Source organism: Aythya fuligula, chromosome 17, assembly GCF_009819795.1.
Source record: "Aythya fuligula isolate bAytFul2 chromosome 17, bAytFul2.pri, whole genome shotgun sequence".
NCBI lineage: Eukaryota > Metazoa > Chordata > Aves > Anseriformes > Anatidae > Aythya > Aythya fuligula.
The window spans coordinates 3,380,901-3,404,882 of NC_045575.1; the positions used below are offsets into that span (position 1 = coordinate 3,380,901).

The following is a 23,982-nucleotide window of genomic DNA, read 5'->3' on the forward strand; positions in this document are numbered from 1 at the left end:
GCCACAAAAGCGCAGGCCTGGAATCTCTCTAATGAGAGTTTTCCTCTTTGCCAGGCGAGCAAGCACCAGGCACCAATATCAAAACCAGCCAGATTCCAATGAAAACCAGCAAAGAAAATACGAACGGAAAGGAAATCGGTCTGCTGGTTAAGCCCAGGCAAATAGAGGCACGGAGCCCTGCAGCCAGCAGGACGGCCCTGCTGGGAGGGAGAGGCTGGCAGCTCCACCGAGGCTGCTCCTCCTTCTCTGCTCGCAGGGACAGCTCACCGCCTGCAGAGCATCCCGCATCGTCTTCCCAGACAGGCAAGGGCTCCACCCTGCCCCATGCCTTCAGTTTGCCTGCAAGGACTCTCCCTTCTTGCCCTGCGGGCTGGACTCCTGCTTCCCTCCCACTCCCAAGCCCTTGAAGGCCGAGCCAAGGCGGGCGGCGCGGCCCAGGGCGCAGTCAGCTGGCACCGCTGCCCTGCCTCTGCCTCCCGCCCTGTGGGCCCCAGGCGGCAGCACCCCGCCCTTTGGCTGGGGCAGACGAGGTTTGGAGACTTGCTTTCATCCCAGCCCTGTCTGGGAAAGCTCCTGAACCTGCTCTGCAGCTGAGAAGTGGAGGGATCCGCAGCAAAACTGTGCGCTGGCCGCCTGAAGTGCTTCCCCTTCGTGGGCTGTGACCGGCGGTGTCAGACACCCCCGTGCCCAAATTCGAGTGGTGCGCAATAAGCGGCCCTGTGACAGCTGCGATGGCTGCAGGATCTCGTTTCCTTTTGGAACCATGCACTGGGGTTAAGCTTTTGGCTTTTGTGGCTTCACAGAAACCCTTCCAAGTGCAAACCGAGTGTCACCAGACCCGCGACATCTTCCTGAAGCAAATAATGGAGGGACACCAACTCGCCAGTCCCTCAGCCTCCTTGTGACATCAAGCTTCGAGCCTGATGGGAGCATCCCCAATTGTTTTGTTATTGGTCATGTGAGCAGAGGAAGTGGAGGAGAGAGTAGAAGCAAAGCCCAGGGATGGAAAATGGAAATGACTGCGAGGAAAGGAATGTGGAGCTTCACAACAACTTGGGGAGAGGAGAGCAGAGCAGGGAGAAGGGGGAAGGAGGAAAACCTGAGGGTAAATTGCAGCAACGCCATTGCAGATTCTTGCAGAACGTAGTCCCAAGTCAGTGATGGGCTGTGGTCTCCAGGCAGGCTGTGTGATACTGCCTGCAAACCCCTTCTCCCCATACAGAAGCAGAGAGAGGCTCAGGTTCCCCCATGGTCTCCCTGGAGCAGAGATGCTGTGTGTTATCCCCATGGAGCCACCAGCCAGCCTGGCAGCGGCTGTGCCAGCTCACCTGGGGCTCTCTGTGCACGGGGAGCAAGAGGGACAACCCTAGACGTGGAGGATTTACAGCCCTGGCAGATGCTCGTCACAAGAGCAAGCATCACCTGTAATTTAAATAGTGCAGGCTGAGGCTCAGAGACCTGACAGCAGCCCCACACAACACGGCTGAGGCAGGAGCCCAGTGCAAAGCCCCCAAAGCCCTGAAGGAGCCACTGCCCTCCTGCTGCTGCCCAGAAAGGGGAGGCCACAGCATCCTCCCCTCCCCAGGAGCACACTGGCCTGGGACAGGCTTTTCTCTTGCCAGGGAAGGAAGGAAATGCCAGTGTTGGCTCAAGTCCACTCTGAGAAGCAGCAAATGGCCGGCGGGACGTGCACAGCTCAGCTGCTGTCCTGCAGCCCCCAGGCCCAAGCTGTGGATGGACAAATTGAGTCCTCCCCCCAAAAAAAATCAGGTAGGAGCTGGCACCAAGAAAGGCCCCATCTGAGAGGTGCGAGTGTGGCGCAGCACTGGGTGCTCCCAAAGCCTCTTGCACTGAGGGCAGTGCCAGCAGGTTGTGGAGGCAGCGGCAGGCCCAGATCTGCACTCTGCTTTCGTTGCTCACATCTCCGTTTTTATTCACTCCAACTAACTTCAGGGGAGATCTTACCTAGAACTAATTAAAGTGCTGGCACCCTGGTTCATGACTTAACTTGGCCGCTCTGGCTAAGCTGATACAGATCTCTGTTTCGTGCCCTGCAATTCACTGTGAATTCAGCAGGCACAATCAATTCTCCTGGCTTGTAAGTGTGTAACGGGACCTCAAGTAAGGAACAAATAAACTAGACCGGGACTTCCAAGAGTAGAGGCCATCAGCTCACTGGCTGCCTCTCTGGCATTTTTAAGGTGTATTAAATACGTAAATACAAACACACATTCATACACACACAAAGCAAACAAACAAAATATCCAGTATCTTAAGACATTTCTCCCTTACACACCAAAGTCTGCTGCTTTATGAGAATTACTACCTAAGTTCTGAGCTTTGGGTATCTTCATTTATTGCTGAAATCTTGGCATCATCGCTTTTCTGGATTTGGGGAAAAAGAGAATAAAAATCAACACAAAATTATTCACAGTGACAGGATTAGATTAGCCTGTTTATCCCAAACATATCCCAGACATAGGAAAGATGCTTCCATGCTATGCATGGAATATAAAGGAGTTGATACTTCCCAATCTTGATACAGCTTTCATAAACTCTCCTCCCCTTTGTAAGATTACTGCAGTTAGCATTCAAAGAATCCTGCGAATCTGCTCTTAGCTACCAGTCATGCCAATGCAATGAACCAGCGAAACACCCTCTGTCGTTTAAGAAGTGCCAGGTGCCTAAATAGATAGCAACAAAGATATTTGGCTTATTACAGCACAACTTCTGCTACTCCGAAGGATCCTAAGATGGAGCAACAATTCGTATGTTTAACGTATGCACAAGTGTTGCTGAAAGGCATTCTGGTGTAAACAGCCTCTGTGGGGAAGTTCCACAACAGAAAATTAAAGGGGGAAAAAAAAAACAAGGTAGTAGTCAGTTTAATTTATTTAGCTTTTTTTTTTTTTTTACCAAAAAAAAAAAAAAAAAACCTCAATACATAGTTTGTGTTCCACAGTTTGTCATTTTTGTGAATATAAACCATTCTAAACACTGTTTTATTGCCAGGCACTCACAATTCTGCCACTTTGTATGAGAACAGTTGGCCTGTGCAGGTATCGTCTGCTGAAATGGGGAACACGGGGATGTGCGGTGCAACACTGTGCTGTAGGGTGAAGTTTTTAAGGTTGGCAAACATTTCCCATTAGGATAGGCAACAACAGTAACAAAAATAACCATACACAATTCAACTTGAATGTTACACGTCTTTGGAATTTTGTCACGTTGGATTATTAAAGATGCAGACTGAAGTAGCATTAATAGGGAAGTCCTGCTATAAAAAAATAGCGTACCCTTCGTGCAGAGGTAGTCTCACAGCAAAAGTTATTGCAGGGGTGCAGTACAGACCCTCCACAGGATTGCCAAAAGCTGCTGAGGCAAAGAACACCCACCTCAAATAAAATTCAGTATGCTGTGGGGCTTTCTGTAAATAATTAAACAATAAATCAAGTGACCCGGCAAATAAAAATGCCATCGTGCCTGCAATGAATCTGGCATTTTACTGAAGTTAACCTCTCCAAATCAGAAAGCAGACAGGTACGTATGCTTGCAGAAATGTCTCTTTATCCTTCCCAGTGCAAATCAAATGTAGGAAACCCACCCTGCTGCAGGTGACCTAATTATGCCCTAACAGCAACCAAGTTCAGAATCACTAGCCAAACTTAGTTCTTATCAAGCTTAACGTGTGTTGATTCAGCTACTTCACCATTGGAGGACTTTTTTTTTTTTTTTTTTTTTTTTTTTTTTTTTTAATGCACCATTTAAATCTGGATGTATTTCTGTGTTGGTTAAGCTAACTGCATAAGTGCATTGAATCTTTTCCCTTCAGTCTGTCCTCCCAGCACAGCTGTCTTTCTTTTACACGTGCAGCATGGAAATCTGTGAAAACCTGCAGTGTCAGTTCATAACACAGCAGATTGAAATTCTATATGCTAGTTTTGGCCTCAACTTAAACCTGCCCAGCTCCTATTCTGGAATCTTATCATAGCCTCAAATCTTGTCCCCTCAAAAAACGTTTTGGGACCAATTAAGGAATAGTGAAGCAAAGCTGATTAAGAAAGTTCTTCCTAGGTTTTTACTTATCAGCCAATTCAGCATAAGCTTTTAGAGGTAATTTGCCCTCAGCTGTTCTAATTGCAGCTGAGACACTCCTATTTCCAAGTCTTTTCTTCTCTCCTTCACGTTTTTCTCCTCAAAAAGAGAATTGTTGCTTCTCAAACTGGGTGCACAACCTAAGCAGCAAAGGAGGCCAACACCGCTCTCGGCTGTCTGAAGCGTCAGCCCTGGAGGTTTCCCATGTCTCATTCTGCACTCACGCATGTTTGTGGTTGCATTACTTCATTACTTCTGCCAACTTTGTCAGCCTTTACCATGAGATTCCGCAACGCAGAACCATACAGCTACCAGCACACGACCAAAACGCTTCTTTCTCAGCATTCATTGTTAAGCCTGTATTGACCGTAGAAATTACCAGAAGTATTTCGCTGCTATTTGCAGCTGGATGCTTCTTACAGTGACTCTCCAGTCAATGGACTTTGCAAACCACTTAATTCTGGAAAAAAACTATGGGCACAGTCCATCCCAGTGTGAACAAAAGGGGAAGGGCAAAGCTGGTGTGACAGCTGCTGGAAGCTCAATAAGCTAAATTGGAAACAGACAATTCAATGAAATTCTCATCTGTCTCTAACTTAGATCTAAAGATACGTGTTTTTATCTGTCAATTAAAAATGTGCACCATTTTTCAAAGGTGTAGAAATCCCCTTACCTCTGTTTTGCACATTTACACATTACAGGAAGCTCAAAACTTTCCCAGGAAACAATCTACAAGAGCAGCATCTTTTCTACTGCCAAATTATCCCTCTCTTCTAGAGTGCTTTTAAGACAGTTAATATTTAATATGGATATAGCAATCAACTTTTTACATGTTAGGCTAGCGGGCAGGTTCTGATGCTGATGTATTTAATTCCCTAGAACTGTTCTTGTAGGCGCTCACAGAAGGCGTAACTGGAGATACCAGTAGGTGCAAGAAAACTGAAATTTACCTAGGACTGAAGCTTAAGATCTGAAACGCACTGAAAAGAGTAAAGAAAAACAAAGTTTGTTTCTTTCTGATACAGGCACTAAAAGTGAATAGTATGAGTCAACTCGAAGATACTGGGAACCAATTTCTTGCAAGAAAATGCATTATACACTAAAAATATCAAATAAAAACACACAGCATGAAAAGGACCGTGGAAGACAGACAACTGATAGTTTTGAAAAAAATGATGACAACATATTAACATCTACAATGTATGCAGACATCCCTTGGAAGTTTTATATATGCTATATATATTTCAAAGTACACACAAATTGCCTATTTGGCAAGTTGAGAAAATAGGAATACATCTTGGGAAGGTCATGAAGAAAAAAACACACAAAGGAAAACAAGAGTTATTTACATTCATTAATTCAGTAGCCTTTAACATCTCTATATACATACATATTCTTTCTATATATGTACAGACTGCAATAGGATCTGAACGAAGCTTATTCCAAACGCAACTGAAAAATACAAAAACCCCTTGATAATTCACTTGACAAATGTTTACAGGTTGCAGAGCTTTCTTAATTTACAAAGAAAATACCACACATCGAGTAGACAACTAGCATCTTTGGGGAACTTTAAGTCCTTACGAGAGGCGTATATTCCTAACACACCACACAGCAATTGGAAAAAATCCGAAAACTTGCTGTGCAGAGTGGGTTTTTAGGGGGTTATAACTGCATTTGCTGTGTCAGACACATCTTAAGTATGAAACTAGTTAACAAGTCAATATTCAGTAGCTGTCAAGGGACATTTTAAGAAAAGAAAACCCAAGTTTTTTATCCCTTCATTTCTCAAGTCAGCTTAAAGAAGTATCCTCCCCTTCTACAGTGTGCTTCCAGAACTCACCCAGTACAGGAATTACCACCAGCATCTTACATTTAGGCTTGCCTCTGTTATCAGAGGCACCTATCCTTTATAAATTTAACATCCATTTCAGATGCTGATTTTTGTGAAACAGTTCTGTTGTTCCAGAAGTAACAAATATAGATACAATTCTAGCCTTATAGTTTATATGGCATAACAATTGGTCTCTCCTTTTTCCTCCCTGTGAGGATGTTTTTCTGACAGGCAGTGCTGCAAGATGTTAACACATAGCTGTCCTTATCTCATCCATAGTGCTATTCATAGTCCTTTTCTTCCCCAAGTTTTACCAGCAGTTAATAGAAGGATGTATTGCCAAATAATAATAATTAAGAAGATCTATCAGGAATTTTTGAGAGAAAATTCCTGTAGCTTGAAGACTAACTTTCCTTCTTTGATGTTAACCTTTCAGATGTTGCAACACTCTGGAGCTGTGGATGCAGCTGTGTTAGTAACAGAATGACAGAGCCAAGGAACTGAGAGTGGCAAGTGGGAGAGAACATGCAAAGAAGAATAAGTAGGGGGAACCCAGTACTGGAATAGGAGCGAATCTTACAGCTCGTTTAGTATGGTACAATTTTTTCCTCCAGGTAACGCAAGTCTACGGGAAATTTAAGAGGGTGTGAATGGTTTGGGTTGGAAGTGGCCTTCAAAGATCTAATCCACCCAGCCGCTACCAGCAGGGACATCTTGTGTATTTACTACTCCATTTTACTGAGGATTAAGATGGAAAATACCATGTCATCCTCAGAACAGAAGTTATTTCTACACTGATTAAAAAACCACTGAAGTCCACATACACAGCTTGCTGTTACTAGCAATTTGGTTCACTATCTGTTGCAATAGTAATCTGTCAACATACTTCTCAAAATCCCATTGCTTTTCCTGGAGTGGATGCCAAATACATCCAATGGTGGGTACATAACACACGAACATCCTCCCCCACACCCTGTCTGTGGTCTTGAGTTTTCCAATGCACAATCAGCTTCTACTGATATCACAGCATTCAGGCAAGCTTCCCTTCACTACCAGAGGATTAAAAAAACCTCAAGACACACCTACCACCTGCATTACAAGTACTTTACAGAGATGTAGCAGGTGCTAGAGCAATAGCATGCATGCCAATTTATTCTGGATCTGTATTTCCAGTTTGTCAGAACTGTGTTCCGACCATTTCAGGTTGTGGAGTTGAGGAGAGCAGGTGACTGCCTTCCCCAACAAGCATGTGCACCGTTACTGCACGGGGGTGCTGGCACTGGTAGCACTAACAGAGCCTCAATTGAAATAATCCATGCAAGGGAGCTCACTTCAGCCTGAAGTGATGGAAATTCTGGCCCCATTACTTATGGAAAAACTGAGACACTTGAATCTGGCTCCCTGAAGGTTTACAAAGTGACATGCTACGATGAATTGCTGCTCTGGCAGGAGACCCTTATTTAAAATCTGCATCAAGGTCTAAATGCAGTTTACCTCTTGCCTCTCTAATGAGTTCAACTGAAATATTTGGACTGCAAGACAGAAGCCTGGTTAAAGCAGACCAGAACATGCCAAGTTGTGTAAATTCCAATTGTAAAGACTTGTTAGTTGTTTTTTTTTTTTTTTTTTTGGAATACAGTGATTGCCTAAACAAGACTCCACTTCTTGTTAGTACAATAACTTTTATTTGACATCTACAAGATCATTATCTTGTAGTTTTTTTGGACAGGTTTATACAATCTCAATTTTTCAATAGTGCAACCTGTGCAAGCAAGAAATGACAAACATTGTCCTTCACTTTCTTATAAACATCTACTATTATAGGCAAAACAAAACTTACCCATATTATAGATAAGTGACTATTCACATTTGTACATTACAATTTCTTTTAAACAGCTCCAGATAAACTCTACAATGTCTTACAACATATTAAACAGTATTCAAGTTACTGGGTAACAGAAACAGCACATACAGCGGAACCCTCAAGTGTTTCCCATTCTCTAATTTACAGCTCAAGTAAGGTTTCATCTTACAAGTGACAAATTAAATTACATTAATGAAGTAAAAAATATAAGATTGTATGCGAGATGGAAGTGAATTTGCACTTAAGTTTCCATAACCACCTCGGATTAAGGAAATGCTTCAATTTAAGGAAAAATAGGCATCCAGCCATCTTTGCAGTACACATTAGGAATACCATTAATACATTAAAAATGAACTAATTTTAATTTAAGATGTTTATCACAAAAAGAACATGTTGTAGACTCAAATATATAACCCCCAGGAGAGAACCAGAAAAAATGCAACACCTGGGTATAAACACTATAAAAATGCAATAACCAATGCTGTACAACTAAGATTGTGTTTCTCTCTGAATTCCTGTCTCGTGTATTTATCCTGTCCATGCCCGTTTCCAAAGACATGCACTGTCAAACAGAAACTGGGAAGGAACCTGAATGCATGATGTGCAACCTCTAGGTTTCATGCTTTTATAAACTTATAAATTGAAGAGAAAAACCCAATATATATTTTCTATATATATACTCAATACATGCATTCAAGGATATCTCCCACAGCAATGGCATTGATGCACTGCGTTAAACCCTGAGCACTGTATGACAAGATAAAAATAAAGCCTGCTTGGGGACTTTCAAGCATTTTCAAACAAATTGTGGTTTGTAGCTTAAAAGGCCAAAAGTAAAAGCAAACAGGAAGCACTACAGAGAGCATAAGGAAAGACAGATGCACCACCATGAACAACTGCTGGCTTTCAGTTCTACCAACCTTTTTAGATCTCTTTATTTCCCAAAGTATTTGAGAGCACACAACTGAACTGAAAAAGTTATATTTCTTTGGAATCTGTCCCTGATTTTTATGCAAGTGATATGCTTTTACAGCCTTTTCCTCAAACACCAAAGTCAACACCTGTAGTTTGTCCTCTTATGCATTGTTGAAATTGGTGATGCTTTGTGGGTGATGCTGCTGCCATATCTGCTGCTGTTGTACTGCAAGCTGTTGAGACTGGTCTGACGTCGACAGGAGGTTTACAAGGGGCGATACACAATTTGCAGGAATGATCAAGCCTGAAAACAGCAAGAAATCAGTTGTTTCACAAGCATACAATTTTGTTCCTTAAAACTTCAGGCCAAAGGCTGATGATTCCACCATTTAATTTAGGCAACACAACAGTGCCTATTTCTAACATCAAGTCTAACCAAGCATAGCTACAAGTTTTGCCATGTAAAACCAGAATTCAGCTATTGCTGTTTTTCTAGGCTCAAAAAAATTACAACAGCATGAAAATTTAAACACAAAACACCTAGTTTCACCATCTTATAGAACCGGCACTATTGTGACATTACAGATCATGGAAAGTCCACATTTAAAAAAAAAAAAAAAAAGATTTCAGACTCTAGGATATCTATGCTATGAGAGCTTCCCTAAACGGTTTAGCAATAAGACATTACACTCTTATCTCAAAGTCACTCTAAGCTACTGGTTACATGTGCTCAAAAACCACAAAGGCAACCATTTCAAGGGCTTACTGTTACTTGTGAGAAATGGAAAAAAGCTGAGCCCTTATATTTTCAAAGACAGGCTGGCTGGAACATGCTGAATTTTATTGCTTGTGAAGGAAAAGAACTGAGAGAATAAGTGTTTCAAAGCCTGTCTGGAAAAAAAATTCTTCCTTAACTTGAGTCAAAATAGTGTTTGCACACCCAGATCCCTATTTTAATAGTACTTTCTGCCCATCTTCAACATGGGCACAGATAAGCCTTTTCTCTTGTAAGCATTTTCATAAAAATATCTCCTACATGGCTCTCAGAGGGACTTGTAAGTTACAACCACCTCTACCTCAAAATGGAAATAAAGGAGCAGACAAGCCACTTACCTACGATCCTCTGACCGTCTTCTGTTCTTAGACGAACTATTTGCATTTTCACATTTGTACCACTCACAGAGGCTAGAACGCCTTCTACTTTTGTCCAGACGCTCAATACTGAACCACACAAGACATAGTAAGTTCGACAGCGGAGTCCCACTTCACAAACTAATCCCAAGCCTGCCTTCTTACAATTGCCTCTCCTAGAGGAAAGAGGAGAAAAAAAAAGCTTTCAAACCAAAGTTCAGTTAAAAATAAGCCTTGAAGTTATTTAATATCATTCAGAGTTAAATAAGTGCTCCAAGTAAGTATGTGGAGGATACTTTATCCACAGCCACAGAATGCTTTTGCTGGGTAAGTTTTGAGAAGTTTTTGCCTATTTAGAACCACATCTTCACAATGTGAATCTTTAAATCAAAAGATACCACTAATTTAACTCCCCTAAATCTGTTACATATGAAACCAGTATCTGATCAGCAAGTTTCAGAAGCTCTGATAGCAACCTGAAAGTTCTGCCATTGTGCTGTTCCCCTGGAAGGAGGACATTAGCAGCTGAGTTCAGACACTGCTAGAAGAGGTAGCACGAGAGCAGCTGTTGCTGAACAACTGTTTTGTCTCTATATGAAGGATGAATATTCCTCCCCTCCCCCAAATAATACCTTAACTATTCTATCACAAACAAGGTCTCACAAATACAGAACACCATTAATGATAAAACAGTTCGTGTGAAACAGCTGAAGAAAGCATCTATCTGCATACAAATACTAACCAATACGCATGTGTGCAGGTGTCTGCAGAAGAATTGTACTGCTCTAACCAGTGTGGTAAAGCATCTTCAGAAGGTACCTGGAGAAGTAATTCAAAGTGGAAATAATATTAGTAAGATTGTAAAACACAACAAAAATAAAACACAACAAAACTTGCAAAAAACAAAACCAATTTGTTCATTATTATGAGAAAATAGGGAGCACCAATGGTGAAAAAGGTACAGCGTTCTATAATTTGAAGAATATTCAATCAAAATGCAGTCTTGAAGCATGAACAAAATACTTGACACAATAGAATCTCAGGAAGAATAGTGGAATTTCAGAGTTTTTCAATAATTAACCTAATTTCAGTTTCACTTAGAATACACCATACATAGCTGCTTATTCAAGAGCATGCCTGTACAACTTACAGAGAAGTAAGGCTTTTCCTTGCCAGCCCTGAAAAACCAACCCATTTTATATTACCACAATACAAATTACTTGTATTCAGAAAACTTTGGATATAGCAATACTGAAAGCATGTAGCTATACTTGCAAAACCATGCTATGCAAATATAATCCATAACTTTGATTTGACACAATTGTATACAAACATGAGAAAAAAAAAAAAAAAAGAAAACAAAGCTTGAAACTAGCATCATTTTAATGGTTACCTTCTTATATTTCTTTTTCAGGTCTGCACATGTTTCTAGTTTGAGCTGTTTCCCAGTATTTGGTCTGTATACTAAAAAAAGCTTCTTTTTAGGATTCACTTCCTTCACGAGAATAGCTGTTTTCTTGTTATTTCTTATCTGGAAAAAAAATTAAGTTTCAACATGGTGACAAATCCTACATTAAACAAGTCCATACTGTGTTCTTAGCCACACTTCATAATAGCATATGTGCAATAAATAATAACCTTAAAGAGTATCACTATATCAAAGTTTTCCTTATAGTGAAAGCACCTGGCTTTCTTGATGAAGGTTTTACATGAAAGCTTCTCACTTAAGCTCACAGTCCTATCTGTAAATACCCAGAGCTATTAATAATGAATGCTTCATACTTAAAGAGTTAGAAACAAACTTAACATGAATCTTGAAGTAAAATTAAAAGCATTCTGAATAAACTGAACAGTGACTGACTTGAACATTACATTTTTCAAACTAGACAGCTTATTTGGTTAGCCCCAAAACAGACTTCTCTGAACATACTCGTAGACATGAGCAAATGATCTTACCTGTAGTGATAAATAAAACCCATCGTCCGGACCTGTTTGTTCTGCCCAGAGCTTAGTTGCTTCATCCCAAGACATTCCTCTCTCTACGCTGATCTAGAAGAAGGCCACACAGGGATATTTGAAAAGGAACAGGCATTTGAACAGTTACAGAAACGGGAACTAATGGACTACAGAACCTAATATCACCCAATGAAAGGCATGGAACCCTTCACTCAATGCAAGCTTAGCTGATCACAGTATTTTAAGAACTTACTGAAAAGCAAGTTTTATTAGTTCACACCAAAGAGGAGGGGGGGGAAAAGGAAAAGAAACTTACTGTGTATAATTCTACATGTCCAGAGGTAGAATATCCGGGAGTTAAAAACTTCTTAACATCTGCCTTCCTTACTTTCTCATCCCCAGAGCCCAGATCTTAAAAGGAAAGAACAGAGTTATTCCTCTTATCTTTTCTTACCTAATTACAAGAACATTGACATGTTGAGTACTCACCTAAGATGCCCATATCATATCTTCCATTCTTCTTAGCATTTTGAATAACAGCATTTAACGTGTCAGAAAAGTACTGGAATAAAGCATTCTGCTGATGTACTTCCATACCAAGAATTCTATTCAGAAATTTTCCTATGTTGTTATAATCTAAGAATAAGAAATACATACATCAACAAAGATTAAATTTAACAACAACAAGCTTTCAATGAATATTCAAAGCATCTCAAAAGGTTTACTTAAATCCATTCTTTCAGAATGGAAGAAAGCATTCAGAAATTCTTCAGTCATCTTTTTTTTTTTGTTTTTGTTTTTTTTTTTAAAGATAGTTACAAATTCAGTTCTGCTGTTAGAAATCCACTATCATAATATGAGTGGACAGGTGATTTTTCTTAGTGACATTCTAAAGATACACTAAAAGCAAATACCTTTATCAAGCGTTAGAATTCCAGATCTGTCTTCTACGTTTATCAAGCCCACACCAATCAATCCTTGACGAACATCTAGGGAAAAAAAAAGTTAGATCACAGCTGCTTTGAGATCTAACAATAAACCAATGACATAACAACTTGTTTAATCAACCTTGTTTCAAGTTTGAATCCCAAAATTTCGATACCCCCAAAATATATCGCTTGCAATTACTACCTAATATATTGATAAGTAAGACAGAATTTTGCCTTCTGTCCTTTCAGAAAGCACAAGTAAGGAAAACTACCAATGACGTTACACATGAACCCACAGGAGAACAACATATGTTAACTTTGACCATTATCTGTTATAAAAGAGCTGTACTTAATACTTTGGCCAACCTGATGCAGAATGTGTTATACTGAGAGAGTTCACTTATCTTGTTTCGTATGTGAACTTCAACATTCAGCAAAAATACATAGGAATAAAAAAAATCCACTGACAACCGGCTGATCAGTTCAAAGAGCAACAGTATTTTCTAGCTCTAGAAATACTTGCATTTTCTGCATTCTGCAGAATGACCAAAAACAAGTAATTAAATCCAGTGGATTAAAATTACCTTTGAAGAAGTCTCCAGGAAAATCAGGTGGTGGAGAGACCATTGGGGAGTCTAAATTCACAATGGATTTCATAACAATCTCTAAAGCATTCCTGCCATACTGCATAAGAAAAAAAGGTTGTTTTAACAACATGATTCAGTGTTTGTGCCTCAGCTCCTAGCATACACGGGTTAAAACAAGCATTTCTGATTCACAACAAAACTTTCAGCTCTTTATTAACTTTTCAGTTATAAGTTACACTACTAACAGCCCAGTGTTAATTTCTAATTACAATTGCCAAATTAATCTTTTAATTTTAAATGAACAGGCATCATTGACTTCTGACCTGGATTGTTAGCAGATGCAGAGAACTTACATGCATATTTCTGCTCTATGTTTTCAGGCTATTTGTAAAGCCACAATCTTAATTCTATTTCAGAAAGAGGCCTTTCATCAAGAAGTAGCAGTTAAAAGTATAAAATGCTTCACATGAGATGGAAGAGGTCATTTGTGGAATAAGCACCACAGCATGAGCTTTCAAACAAAAATAGAACTGTCACCTTGTTGTCAAAATTGAATCTGCTGAGGTCTCGAGTTTCTGTAGCCCGCCTGTCACCGTGGGTGAGGGCTCCCTGTTAAGACACACCTTTGTGATTAGAACAAATTATGGAAACAATAATTTTAGCTCTATTTTCTCAAACAAAGGATCAGATTTCTTGGAAGGATCAGATCTTACCAAGCTTTCCAGTCTTTTTGCAACTATGGATGCAAATCTTTGCTCTCCAGCCAACTCAGAAATTAGGAATACATACTCTGGAGCAGTCACTTGATTGGACCTGTGAGTTCTTCCTGGATAGTTAAACAGAAACACATATATTAAATAAATTCCACTTCAATGAACATTTGAATTGTTGAGAATTAAGAAAATAGTTTAACCCCACTGAAAATCAGCTTCTGCTGTAATACAACCAATGGAAACCGGTACAAAAATAGAGTTTTGGTAACTCTATGAAGAGATTTGATATATGCAAAACAAACTAAGCTGTGGTGTAAATTTGTTCACTAGGTTTCTTTCAAAGCTTTTGAGACTATTAGCTACATGTATGACTATTAATAAAGGTGAATCCACCACAGGTGAAGGAGATTTCTTAAGGATTCCTTAAGAGGCCACTTAGTCATTCTTCACATGAATTAACTGTAAATCTAGTATTACTGAATCTGCTAGGAGAAAGATACAAGAAGAGTTATTTACCAAACTGCTGTATTGCTCTATCCGCACTCCATGGCAACTCCAGAGTCATGTGAACTCTCCGCCTCTGATTCTTAGCTCTACGGTCTGCTTGCAATGAAATACCAGAGCTGGCAGCCTCTGAGATTATGGCAATGTTCTTTTATTAAAAAAAAAAAAAAAAAAGATATTTAGTAATAAATCCAAGATCAAGTTTCAGTTTTTAGTTTCACAGAAAAAAAATATTTCAGAATTACTAACATGTCTGGAGTAGTATCACTGTCATTTGGTCTTAATATCTCAAGAAGGGAAAGAGGGGAGGGAAAAAAAAGTCTGGTTCTCTATCAGAGTCAGAAATGCTAACTTTTTTTTTTTTAAGAAAAGTTTTTTTTTTACTTTTTGGCAACACCTTTCTATGCAAGTGAAAAAAGGCAGTGTTACAGTCTTGCCATTCTAAAGGACACATTTCTCTGATGGGAATAGAAAGAAACGAGAAGGGACAGAGGGAGACCTGTTCGACAGCAAGCAACAGAGAATAACTACAAAAAGTTGTGGCTAATACCACATAAGGAAGAACACGTGGCCATTCTGGTATCTGCATTTGCCTTGGAAGAATTTAAGCTCTTGGACTGTGTGCAAGTCACTTACAGGAACATGAATATTTCCCCTCAAGTGTAATAACAGATCACAGAAGTTCCACACAACAGCTACATTTACTTGATTTGCCCTCTTGTGGTAGCATACCCAAATGAATCAGTTATGGTGTTTGGTTTTTCCTCCTCCTTTTATCAGCTCCAATTCTATTATTCCAGTCATCATTTCTTTTCAGAGTATAATTTAAAGGACAAAACCTATTGCTCTTCCCAGCATTACTTCTCAATCTGTGTTAAGGTTACCAAATTCCCACCCTTTCTCATTGAAACTTCTTCCCCCTATTGCACCAAGTCAACCTAGTTTTTCCCCCTCTCAACTGTTTTCTCTTTGTAGGAGAAGTACACATTAATCCAGATAAAGGAATCTGGAAGACATGGAAGGTTTGTCTGCTTTTTAAACACATGCTGTTTCAACAAGACTAGTTTAAGGGTGCTAGCTTTCCAACTGGCACATGTGTACGTGCCTCCTAAGAACAGGCCTCCATGCCCACCCAAACTAGAGCCTGACCTATGAAGAATGTTGTAGCCACATATTAGATAGGACTACTCATCACACTGGTTTGAAAAACAGAATGCACAGCACTGAATAGGAAATGCTTTCTCGCTGGTACTTATTGTACTTAAAGTCACTTACAGTGAGATAAAAGTAGACTGAAATATTCGAGTTGTTGCTCTATGTGACTGACTCATCTAGCAAGTTCTTCTAAATCGTATTTAAGAGCTACCTTATCTCCATCCATGAACCTCTGCTTTTCTGTGATGTTCAGAATTTCAACAGGCACATCAAGTTCAGATCTTGACTCATAAGATATGCTGCCATCATCATTGCTCACAACTCTCCCTTTGCGGCCTGTCATCTTTAAAAACAAAAAGGGAATATAAACTCATTATGGTAATAACGAAAATATTACACGCCACAAACTTCAAGCAATGATGCTATTTATTCATATACCAACCTTAAAACACAAATTACTGATTCTGAAATTTACCAAGTACAATACTCCAAGCACAAAGCTACATTTGAGAACCTGCATTTTTTTTGCTTGACGTCATTATCTGCTATGTGGAACACTTATTCAGAGGTGGCTGAGGGAAATCAAAAGTACGAGAACATATTTATGCAGAAACATACACTACACCACTGTCCATAATGGATTTATTAGTCATCAAATAATTCTACAGACTACTGTTGAAGTTATGTCTTAAAAAGAAGAGTCTAATGCCTGTCAGAAGTGAAGAAACGCTGTCACATACTAAGAGCTTGCTATTTTTACTCCTGACAACAGCAACTGGGGACATATAAAAATGCTCACAACTCCAGAGGCCTCCAAAGGTACTAGGAAAATGAGCTAAAATGGTAGCTGAGATTGTCAACGATTTTAACATGGTCTTTTAAATCATGATGATGTTTCTACCTGACAAGGACAGGTAGCTTAGAGACATGTTCCTAAGATTTTTGAGAAAGAGATACGATTGCTCACCTGACTTTTCACAAAGTCGGTTTTATTATACAGGTTCTTAATCTTTATTGCTCATACATACCAGCTTCAAACTGACAACAGCTAGTTTGAACTATATACCACTATTAAGAGAAACACAAACTAATGTTATTTATCTAATAAAAAACTACCACCAATCTCAGAAACAACCTGGTTATCCATCAGAGCTCCTTCCTGTATTCCAGTAAAATCTTCAAGTTTCTCCTTCATGCAGGGACATTCAGCAAAAATAAGTTACATTCTCACACCTGTGAGATGTCTAAAACTGATGATCAACTTCTCTTTTAAGATACTTAGGCAATACATAACCTTGAATGACAACAGTGATTTACTGCTGCCAGATCAGTAACACAGCTGTGCAGTAGAAAAAACAGTCTTCTCTGAATGTAAACATCAACCTACCTCTGCAACATTTTCAGGACCACCCAGTTCATCTATAAGCTCATCCAGTGTATTAGGTGGAAGATCTTCAGCCAGCTTTTCCAGTTTATCAAGCAGTTCTTTCTTCATTTGTTGGGCCCTTTCAACAGCATCCTGACTTGTTACAAAGCTGCTGTTTGTGTTACTGTTTGCTGAAATTTAAGAGAAAACCTTTATGATTAGAATTTCACTGCTGAATTGCAAAGTAGGTGAACCAAGCAAGTGAATTCCAAAGAAATTTATTCTTACCTGATGTGTTGGTGCTAGAAGTAGTGGTACCAACAGTGGAAGTAAAACAGCTAGGTCGTTTTGAGCCAAGACCAGAAGCTAATAAGGCACTTTGAATAGAATCCGGGTCTATACTTTTCTTCTTTTTCTTGTCTTTATTTTTTTTATGCTCTTTTCTAATTAGCCAGGGATCTAGGATTAAATAAAATATTTTCAAAAAGTTTATAGGCATTTAACAAAAAAAATGCATCCTTTCCTCTGAAAACCAACATTCTTGTCACAAAAGGTGACTTACAGAAGTCTGAATTTTAGTGTGTAAAAATCTGCTGAAGAGATGCAGATCACTCTAGAACTAATTCCTGTCTCAGTAGGATTTAACTACAAGCTTGTCATTCGCAGTCTTATTTTTGGGTCACTGAAATATTTAAGACTTTACGCTTACTATCTGCAAGTGCAGATACTTGCTTCATGAAGCACTTAAACTGCCTTACCATCTTCATCATCTTCACTGGATTCATCTCTGAATGGGTTGAAGTCATCATCATCTCCAGAACTCATATATCTGAGGCTCTCATTGTCACTTTCTTCATTGTCTGAAGCATCAGATTCACTTTCACTCTCATCAGAGCTGCTACCCGCAAGGCCACCTGTTTTACGAGCTTTTTTGGCTTCTCTGCTTACTTCTTCACCTAATTCCATCACCACCCCAGGACAAAGAGGTAAAAAAAAAAAAAAGTTAGTTTAGACCGTGTAGTCTACTTTTGACATTTGTTTTCAACATGACAACATACAAACTGAAAAACTATTCAACATTAAACCCAAATCTGTTTAAAATAAATTTAAATTTTTTCCAGTAACCCCTCCCCCCAACACTTTTAAAATCACTTTTTTTTGGTAAAAGTATCACCAGCCTGTGGAAAGAGGGTGCTACTAGGCTTCTCTTTTCTTAGTCATGAGAACAAGAAAGCAGTTATTTGCTTGACTGCATCAGGAAGTGGTCTGATATACAAGCTGCTTTGGGACACAATCCCACACTAGATATCAGCCCAATTTTTGAATGAATAACTAAAATTTACAGATTGTATTATCTTGGCAGCAGTTTTAAGTCTATTAACAGAAATTTGTAACAGAAGTCTTAGAGACCTGTAATACATGCTCTTCCATGAATATTGGTACTGATACTTACATTCCCACAATTTATTCTTTCCCCCTCAGAGTTCACTTTTCAGCAGTTGTAAAATTGCTATTTTCACTATATTAGCGTAGCAACTCAAGCGTTACCTTTCCGCTTCTTTATTTTGTTCTCCTTGCAAGGGCTGTCTCTGGGTGAATTGTTGTTGCTTTGAGCAGTCAAGTCAATTCCCAACAAGCTAAACAGTTTCTTCCTGTCAGGAGCTGGAAAGTGCTTTTCAATAAGAGACTGGAATACTCCTCTGTTTAAGGAAAAGAAAGTTCAGTCCAATTTGCATTCATCTAAAGTAGAAACTTGTAACATTTGAACAGCTTGACTTCTGTGAAGAATTATTCCTCATGAATGCAATTACAGATGCACCCTGTATAATTATCACCCATGTTACTGTGTTTGTCACCCTCTAAAAAACAGTGGTAGGAGACATTTACTTTACAGCACTGTTACTTTTAACTCATTAAATTGGATTTTGGTGTCAAGTGTTATTGCTGCTGACATTTTCTTACTGCTCAACGTTTAAATGATAGATTAACCTAAATTATTAAGAACTTCAGCAAGGTAGTCTCAGTATTTGATCTGGCTCATCTGATAGAAGTTTTGCTGCAAATGCAGCATGCACTTGACACATCTACCCTCCCTCACACTTTGAGGTAGAACAGCACCAGCTGTTCCACCCGAAAACATCATTTAACATAGCATTAACAGAACCAGGAACTACAGAATGGCTTATATAAGTAATACTGTCAGACTTCACATACAGGCAGCTTAAGCACAAATTGCTACATGTATTCCAGTATTCCAGTCACTTTGCTAAAGCACAGTTCTGACAAACATCATATCTTACTTTGCTGTAGAAACAAAGTCATTCAGTTCACCACCACCTTCCTCCAAAGCTTCTAGCGTCCTTGCTTCTCCTGTTGACTGCAGGCCAATAACAACACACTAAAGGACAAATTAACACAAGGTACACGTTTCAATACCAGAGTACAAAAGCACGTTGCTACCATACCTTTTAAAATATTTGATATAAACAAAAATATTCAGAGGTAAGTCTTCATCAACTTACTTTCCCATTCTTGATTTCTTCCCGAGCCAGCTGCACCACCCTCTTCACTTTAGATGCTATGCAAAGGTACTTGAAAAACCTCTGATGAGCTGACCAAAATTGACCCCACATAGACTTTTTCATTCGTTGTTCTGCATCAATAAGATCAGCTGCTTGTTGAAATCTTTCTCTAGCACAGACCCACTGAAAAAGAGAATGTTAATTGCTTTATGTGTCACATTTCAAGGCTATATAGATACATTCTTTAGTATCCAAATAAAGACAGAAGAGAAGTGTAAAGTTAGGATACTACAGGACTGCAAGTCAAGAAACTCCTTGTACATCAAAGCACACAAAAAGAAAATAGTTATGGCTGAGTGAAGTCAAAATATAATTACTTTCATAATGAAAAGCAGATATTTCCATTACTGCCAATGCAAATGCACAGTTTTTTCTAATTATCTACTTTCTCCATTAATATATTCAGGCTAAGAAAGTCAAGAGAACTGCCCATAATTAGGCATAAGCAACAACCAAAAAAAGAAAACTACTGCTTTCACATTTACAGTGTTTTTTATACTCTTTAAAACTTGTCTAAGACAAGAACGGTAAAGTAAGACTTCTGCATGCTTTTAAGTAAGCTTTGGATATGAGTCTAATGACTTTTAAACAACTTCATAAAGTACAATGCTGTTTTGAAGTTGATGTTATAGCTGTCAAAGAACAATTTTAATTATTGTAGCTATGCAACATGAATACTGAGTCATGCTTAAGCACTTATTCAGCAGGTAAAGACCCTGTTCATTTTAAACGATGTCCAAGGAACAATTAAGCTGTGTCAGGAAGTTCAGATTCCCTATTAGGAAAAAGTTCTTCACTGAGAGGATGGCAAAGCACTGGAACAAACCCCAGGCAGGGGATCATGGCTCTAAGCCTGCGTTCAAGAAGCATTTGGACAACACTCTTACATATATGGCTTAACTCTTACATTGAGCTATGTAGAGTCAGGAGTTGGACTCTATGATGGGTCCTTTCCAACTCAGGTTATTCTCATTGTAATATTTTTTCCTAATACAGTGGTGATACTGTACAAGAATGTGTACAAATGAACGTGTTTTGTGGACAATGTTAAGAACAACAAGAGATAACCAGCCAGGAAATAATAACATTAAAGGCAACGACAGCTTTGCCAATCTAGACTTGATCCACTGCACATGTAAAACTACTGTCCTGCACTGTTTAACTACAAGCACCACTCTACCATACTGCTTCCATGAAGAAGTGTGTGCAGCCTGTCTAGCGCTTTTGCAGCTTGTTTTCAGCTCAGTTGCCTAAAGGGGGAGACTGGAGCAGCTATGACCAGCAGGAGAACAGCAACATCTAAGGCAACAGTGACCAAGGTCTCTGAAGCACTGCTAGAGGTCTGTGGATCAGTCAGATATTGGAAGATGCACCCTAAAAGCACTACAGCTTTTATGACTCCAAACAAGAGCTAGCAGCTTTTGCCAAAGTCTTAAATGCAAATTTTTACACTAAGATGATACAAGTAGATGCCATTCCTGTCTTTCAACAAGCAACAGTACTATATTTCATTTCAAAAGCATTTAAGTTTAATGCAAGTAACTCGAACCTCTCAGAACTCAAGACAGGAAGCAAATTTAAAGAAGCGTTCTTACCAGTTTCACAGATTTATTGTACATTTTAACATATTCCTGTGAAAGCAGAACTTCATCAATTTTGAAAGTTACACCTGAAAAACTCAACTGTCTAGCTATGTACATTCCTCTCAGTTTCATATCCATAGCAACTATTTCCATGGCACCAACACCTCTAAAATAAAACAAAAAGTGAATGTTAGCATTTTCAAGAGCAATGATTTGTTAAAAACACAAAACAAAATTCAAGTGCTTTACAAATAAATAGCATGCTTACAAACGTGAAGGAATGTTTTCAAAATCATTAGGAGTGTTTAACTAAACAATACTAATAAATAAGGTCTTGAAATCTAGCCTCCACATAGAACTACATGAACTACATCCCTGCTCCTTGAGTACTACATGTACTCCAATGGGTATAAAACACTCAGCTACTTTTTCCCCCAAAATGACCCAGCATGCATTAGGATATCAACTCATTAAACGTAAGTGAACGATGAAATTGGTCCAAACATGTAACAGAATCTTTTATTGCAATTTTATAAACTCCAACGAGGATTTAAAATAATGGATACAAACTATATTAAGTTATTTTCATACCAGTATAAATCTGAATAATTAAGTTACCTAGTAACTTAAGTTCTCTTCAACAGAAACACACCTTTAGCAATACCTCGAGAGCACTGAAGTCAATTGCAAAGCTAAGCTACTCACAAGCTTGGGCCTGTAATTTCATTATTGCTCGTTTGATGCATACTCAGTAATAAAGTGGAGACTCCACTTGCACAGTCTAGAAAAAGCATGCATCATGTAGATGGTATGTGAGAAGATGCATACTAAGCCCTATTGTAGCATTTTGAAGTGTTCAAAAATCCTTGTCAAGTAAGGCAAAAACAGAATATATTAAAATGCTCACCTACCAAAGAATGCAGCAGTGGCATTATCTCCCAACCTCACACATTTAGTTTTCTTTAAAAGGTCTGAAATACGAAGTACCTTTCAACAGCACACATCATTTCTCTGAACTGGGTTCTTATGCCAGAAAGCATAAGAACAAGACTTCTTACTGTTAAGCTGCCTAAGCTGAGCGCATAAACATTAAAGGGCTTTTGCATATAGGGAGACGCTAACTATACTGAGCATACTCAGTATACACAGTGTGTTTTCATAATTAGCAGCAAAACATTTTCACCTCATACCACCACCCACATTTTGAGAGGGCCATTCTCCTAGCCAGCTTCTAAAGCTCTCAAAATCTTCTGCAAGTAAGGGAAGCATCTCATCTTTCACCACGTAAGATAAATTACATTTTTGCTAGATTTAGAAGCTAGAGGCAGAAAGTCCTTAGTGACAGGATGGGTTTGGGGAGGACTGTGTGTGAGCAAAGACAAAGAAACTGGAAAGCACATTCAATCACAACCATATGTGTTCTTGCTATAGCTCTTCAAATTATTACCTTCTTTCGACAGCCTGAATAAAGTCACTGAATTCCCTAAATGGAGTTCCTTCACCCCATATTCCAAGACGGTTCATGTATGCCATATTTCTTGGCTCAGATGCACCTAGGAGAAGAACACACTTTGTACCAGTGCCAGTAAAAGCATACAAACATTTAATGTGAACCAAGTAGTACATACCTGTGGCACTAGCATAAACAACCCTAGCTTTTGGAAGTTTATTTTGAAGTTCCAGTACAGCCAGACCTGTTTTTGTCGGTTTTGACGAACCAACAGGACACAGATTCTTGGCTTTATGACACTCATCAAATACAATCTGAACCATAATTAAGGAAAACGTTTGCTCCACTGATTTTTTTTTTTTTTTGACCTGAGAGTTAAGAAGAGAAAACAAGAAAGTCTACTAATTAGAGGTAGGTTACAAATGGTAAATTACACTTTTTACTAGTCACATTTTACAATTAACACTTTAGGAAAAAATATTTAGCTAGTATTTAGTAGCACAACTACCCATACTCTTCAGAATTGAATCCTTCAAAGCATCATCGATACTCCCAGACAAAAACACTTAGTATACTGGAGAAATGGAATATGTAAGCTTAAGATTCTTAAGTAACATTTTAATTTTGTGTTCTTTATAGAAAATGCAAAAGCTCTTCTCTTGTACAAGAGTTGTGTGGTAACAATATGATGGTCGTAGATTGCCATGAAGTTTTTTTTGGTAAGACTTCATGTCTACTGTCAATGCATGAATGCAATTCATTACTGTGTGACAATACTGTGAGAAAGAACAAATACAGAAGTACCAGAAAATAAAAAAAACGGGATTGTCTTTAAGGATGTGCACTGAAACAACAGCTTTGTTACAACCAACTTCAGATAAAGGATACGACTCCATCAAAGTCTTCACCACACCAGTGAAGAAGCTGCTTTAATCTGGTCTTGTATTTACCACCAGACTGACTTTCACCAATAAGAGAGGAATATGTGGCAAAAATGACACCCTTCTTCACGCTTCCATTGTGTTTGGAAGAAATCTTCCCATACTTGAACTGCCGTAGAGATAAGAAATCAATTATTCAAAGGATTCCTCCTCAGAACCATCTACCATATGACTAAGGCATGCTGGTGGTCTTAACTTTATGGTTTGTACACTTTGAAACCCCTAGACCCTACATCATGCTTAGGGTATATCTGGCTTATGGGAAGTTGGTTAAGAGGTTTTACAGCACTCTGCTTATCCATATACTTAAGAAAGACTAGATCTGAGGCCTCAAAGATTAACAGCCAAGTTCTTCAACTTGACGGTTTTCTTAGCTT

The 23,982-nt window shown here is 39.0% G+C and overlaps 1 protein-coding gene across 4 annotated transcripts in view; it reads right to left on the reverse strand.

Annotated features, from left to right (window-relative positions):
* Positions 1 to 5,296: 5,296 nt before the first annotated feature.
* SBNO1 (strawberry notch homolog 1) overlaps positions 5,297 to 23,982 on the reverse strand; it is a 33,015-nt gene continuing 14,329 nt past the window's right edge. For all 4 annotated transcript variants that reach the window (XM_032199335.1, XM_032199334.1, XM_032199336.1 and 1 more), the window contains 23 exons: positions 23,553 to 23,714; positions 22,843 to 22,978; positions 22,662 to 22,767; positions 21,227 to 21,380; positions 19,572 to 19,754; positions 19,350 to 19,447; positions 18,598 to 18,749; positions 17,808 to 18,005; positions 17,338 to 17,508; positions 17,071 to 17,240; positions 15,895 to 16,026; positions 14,541 to 14,676; positions 14,025 to 14,137; positions 13,849 to 13,920; positions 13,309 to 13,408; positions 12,710 to 12,784; positions 12,285 to 12,431; positions 12,112 to 12,206; positions 11,796 to 11,888; positions 11,233 to 11,370; positions 10,582 to 10,658; positions 9,822 to 10,015; positions 5,297 to 9,012 (listed from right to left, as the gene is read on the reverse strand). In XM_032199335.1, the coding sequence (XP_032055226.1) occupies positions 8,870 to 9,012; positions 9,822 to 10,015; positions 10,582 to 10,658; positions 11,233 to 11,370; positions 11,796 to 11,888; positions 12,112 to 12,206; positions 12,285 to 12,431; positions 12,710 to 12,784; positions 13,309 to 13,408; positions 13,849 to 13,920; positions 14,025 to 14,137; positions 14,541 to 14,676; positions 15,895 to 16,026; positions 17,071 to 17,240; positions 17,338 to 17,508; positions 17,808 to 18,005; positions 18,598 to 18,749; positions 19,350 to 19,447; positions 19,572 to 19,754; positions 21,227 to 21,380; positions 22,662 to 22,767; positions 22,843 to 22,978; positions 23,553 to 23,714 (3,045 nt within the window). In that variant the 3' untranslated portion in view covers positions 5,297 to 8,869. The remainder of the gene's footprint in view (positions 9,013 to 9,821; positions 10,016 to 10,581; positions 10,659 to 11,232; positions 11,371 to 11,795; positions 11,889 to 12,111; positions 12,207 to 12,284; positions 12,432 to 12,709; positions 12,785 to 13,308; positions 13,409 to 13,848; positions 13,921 to 14,024; positions 14,138 to 14,540; positions 14,677 to 15,894; positions 16,027 to 17,070; positions 17,241 to 17,337; positions 17,509 to 17,807; positions 18,006 to 18,597; positions 18,750 to 19,349; positions 19,448 to 19,571; positions 19,755 to 21,226; positions 21,381 to 22,661; positions 22,768 to 22,842; positions 22,979 to 23,552; positions 23,715 to 23,982) is intronic.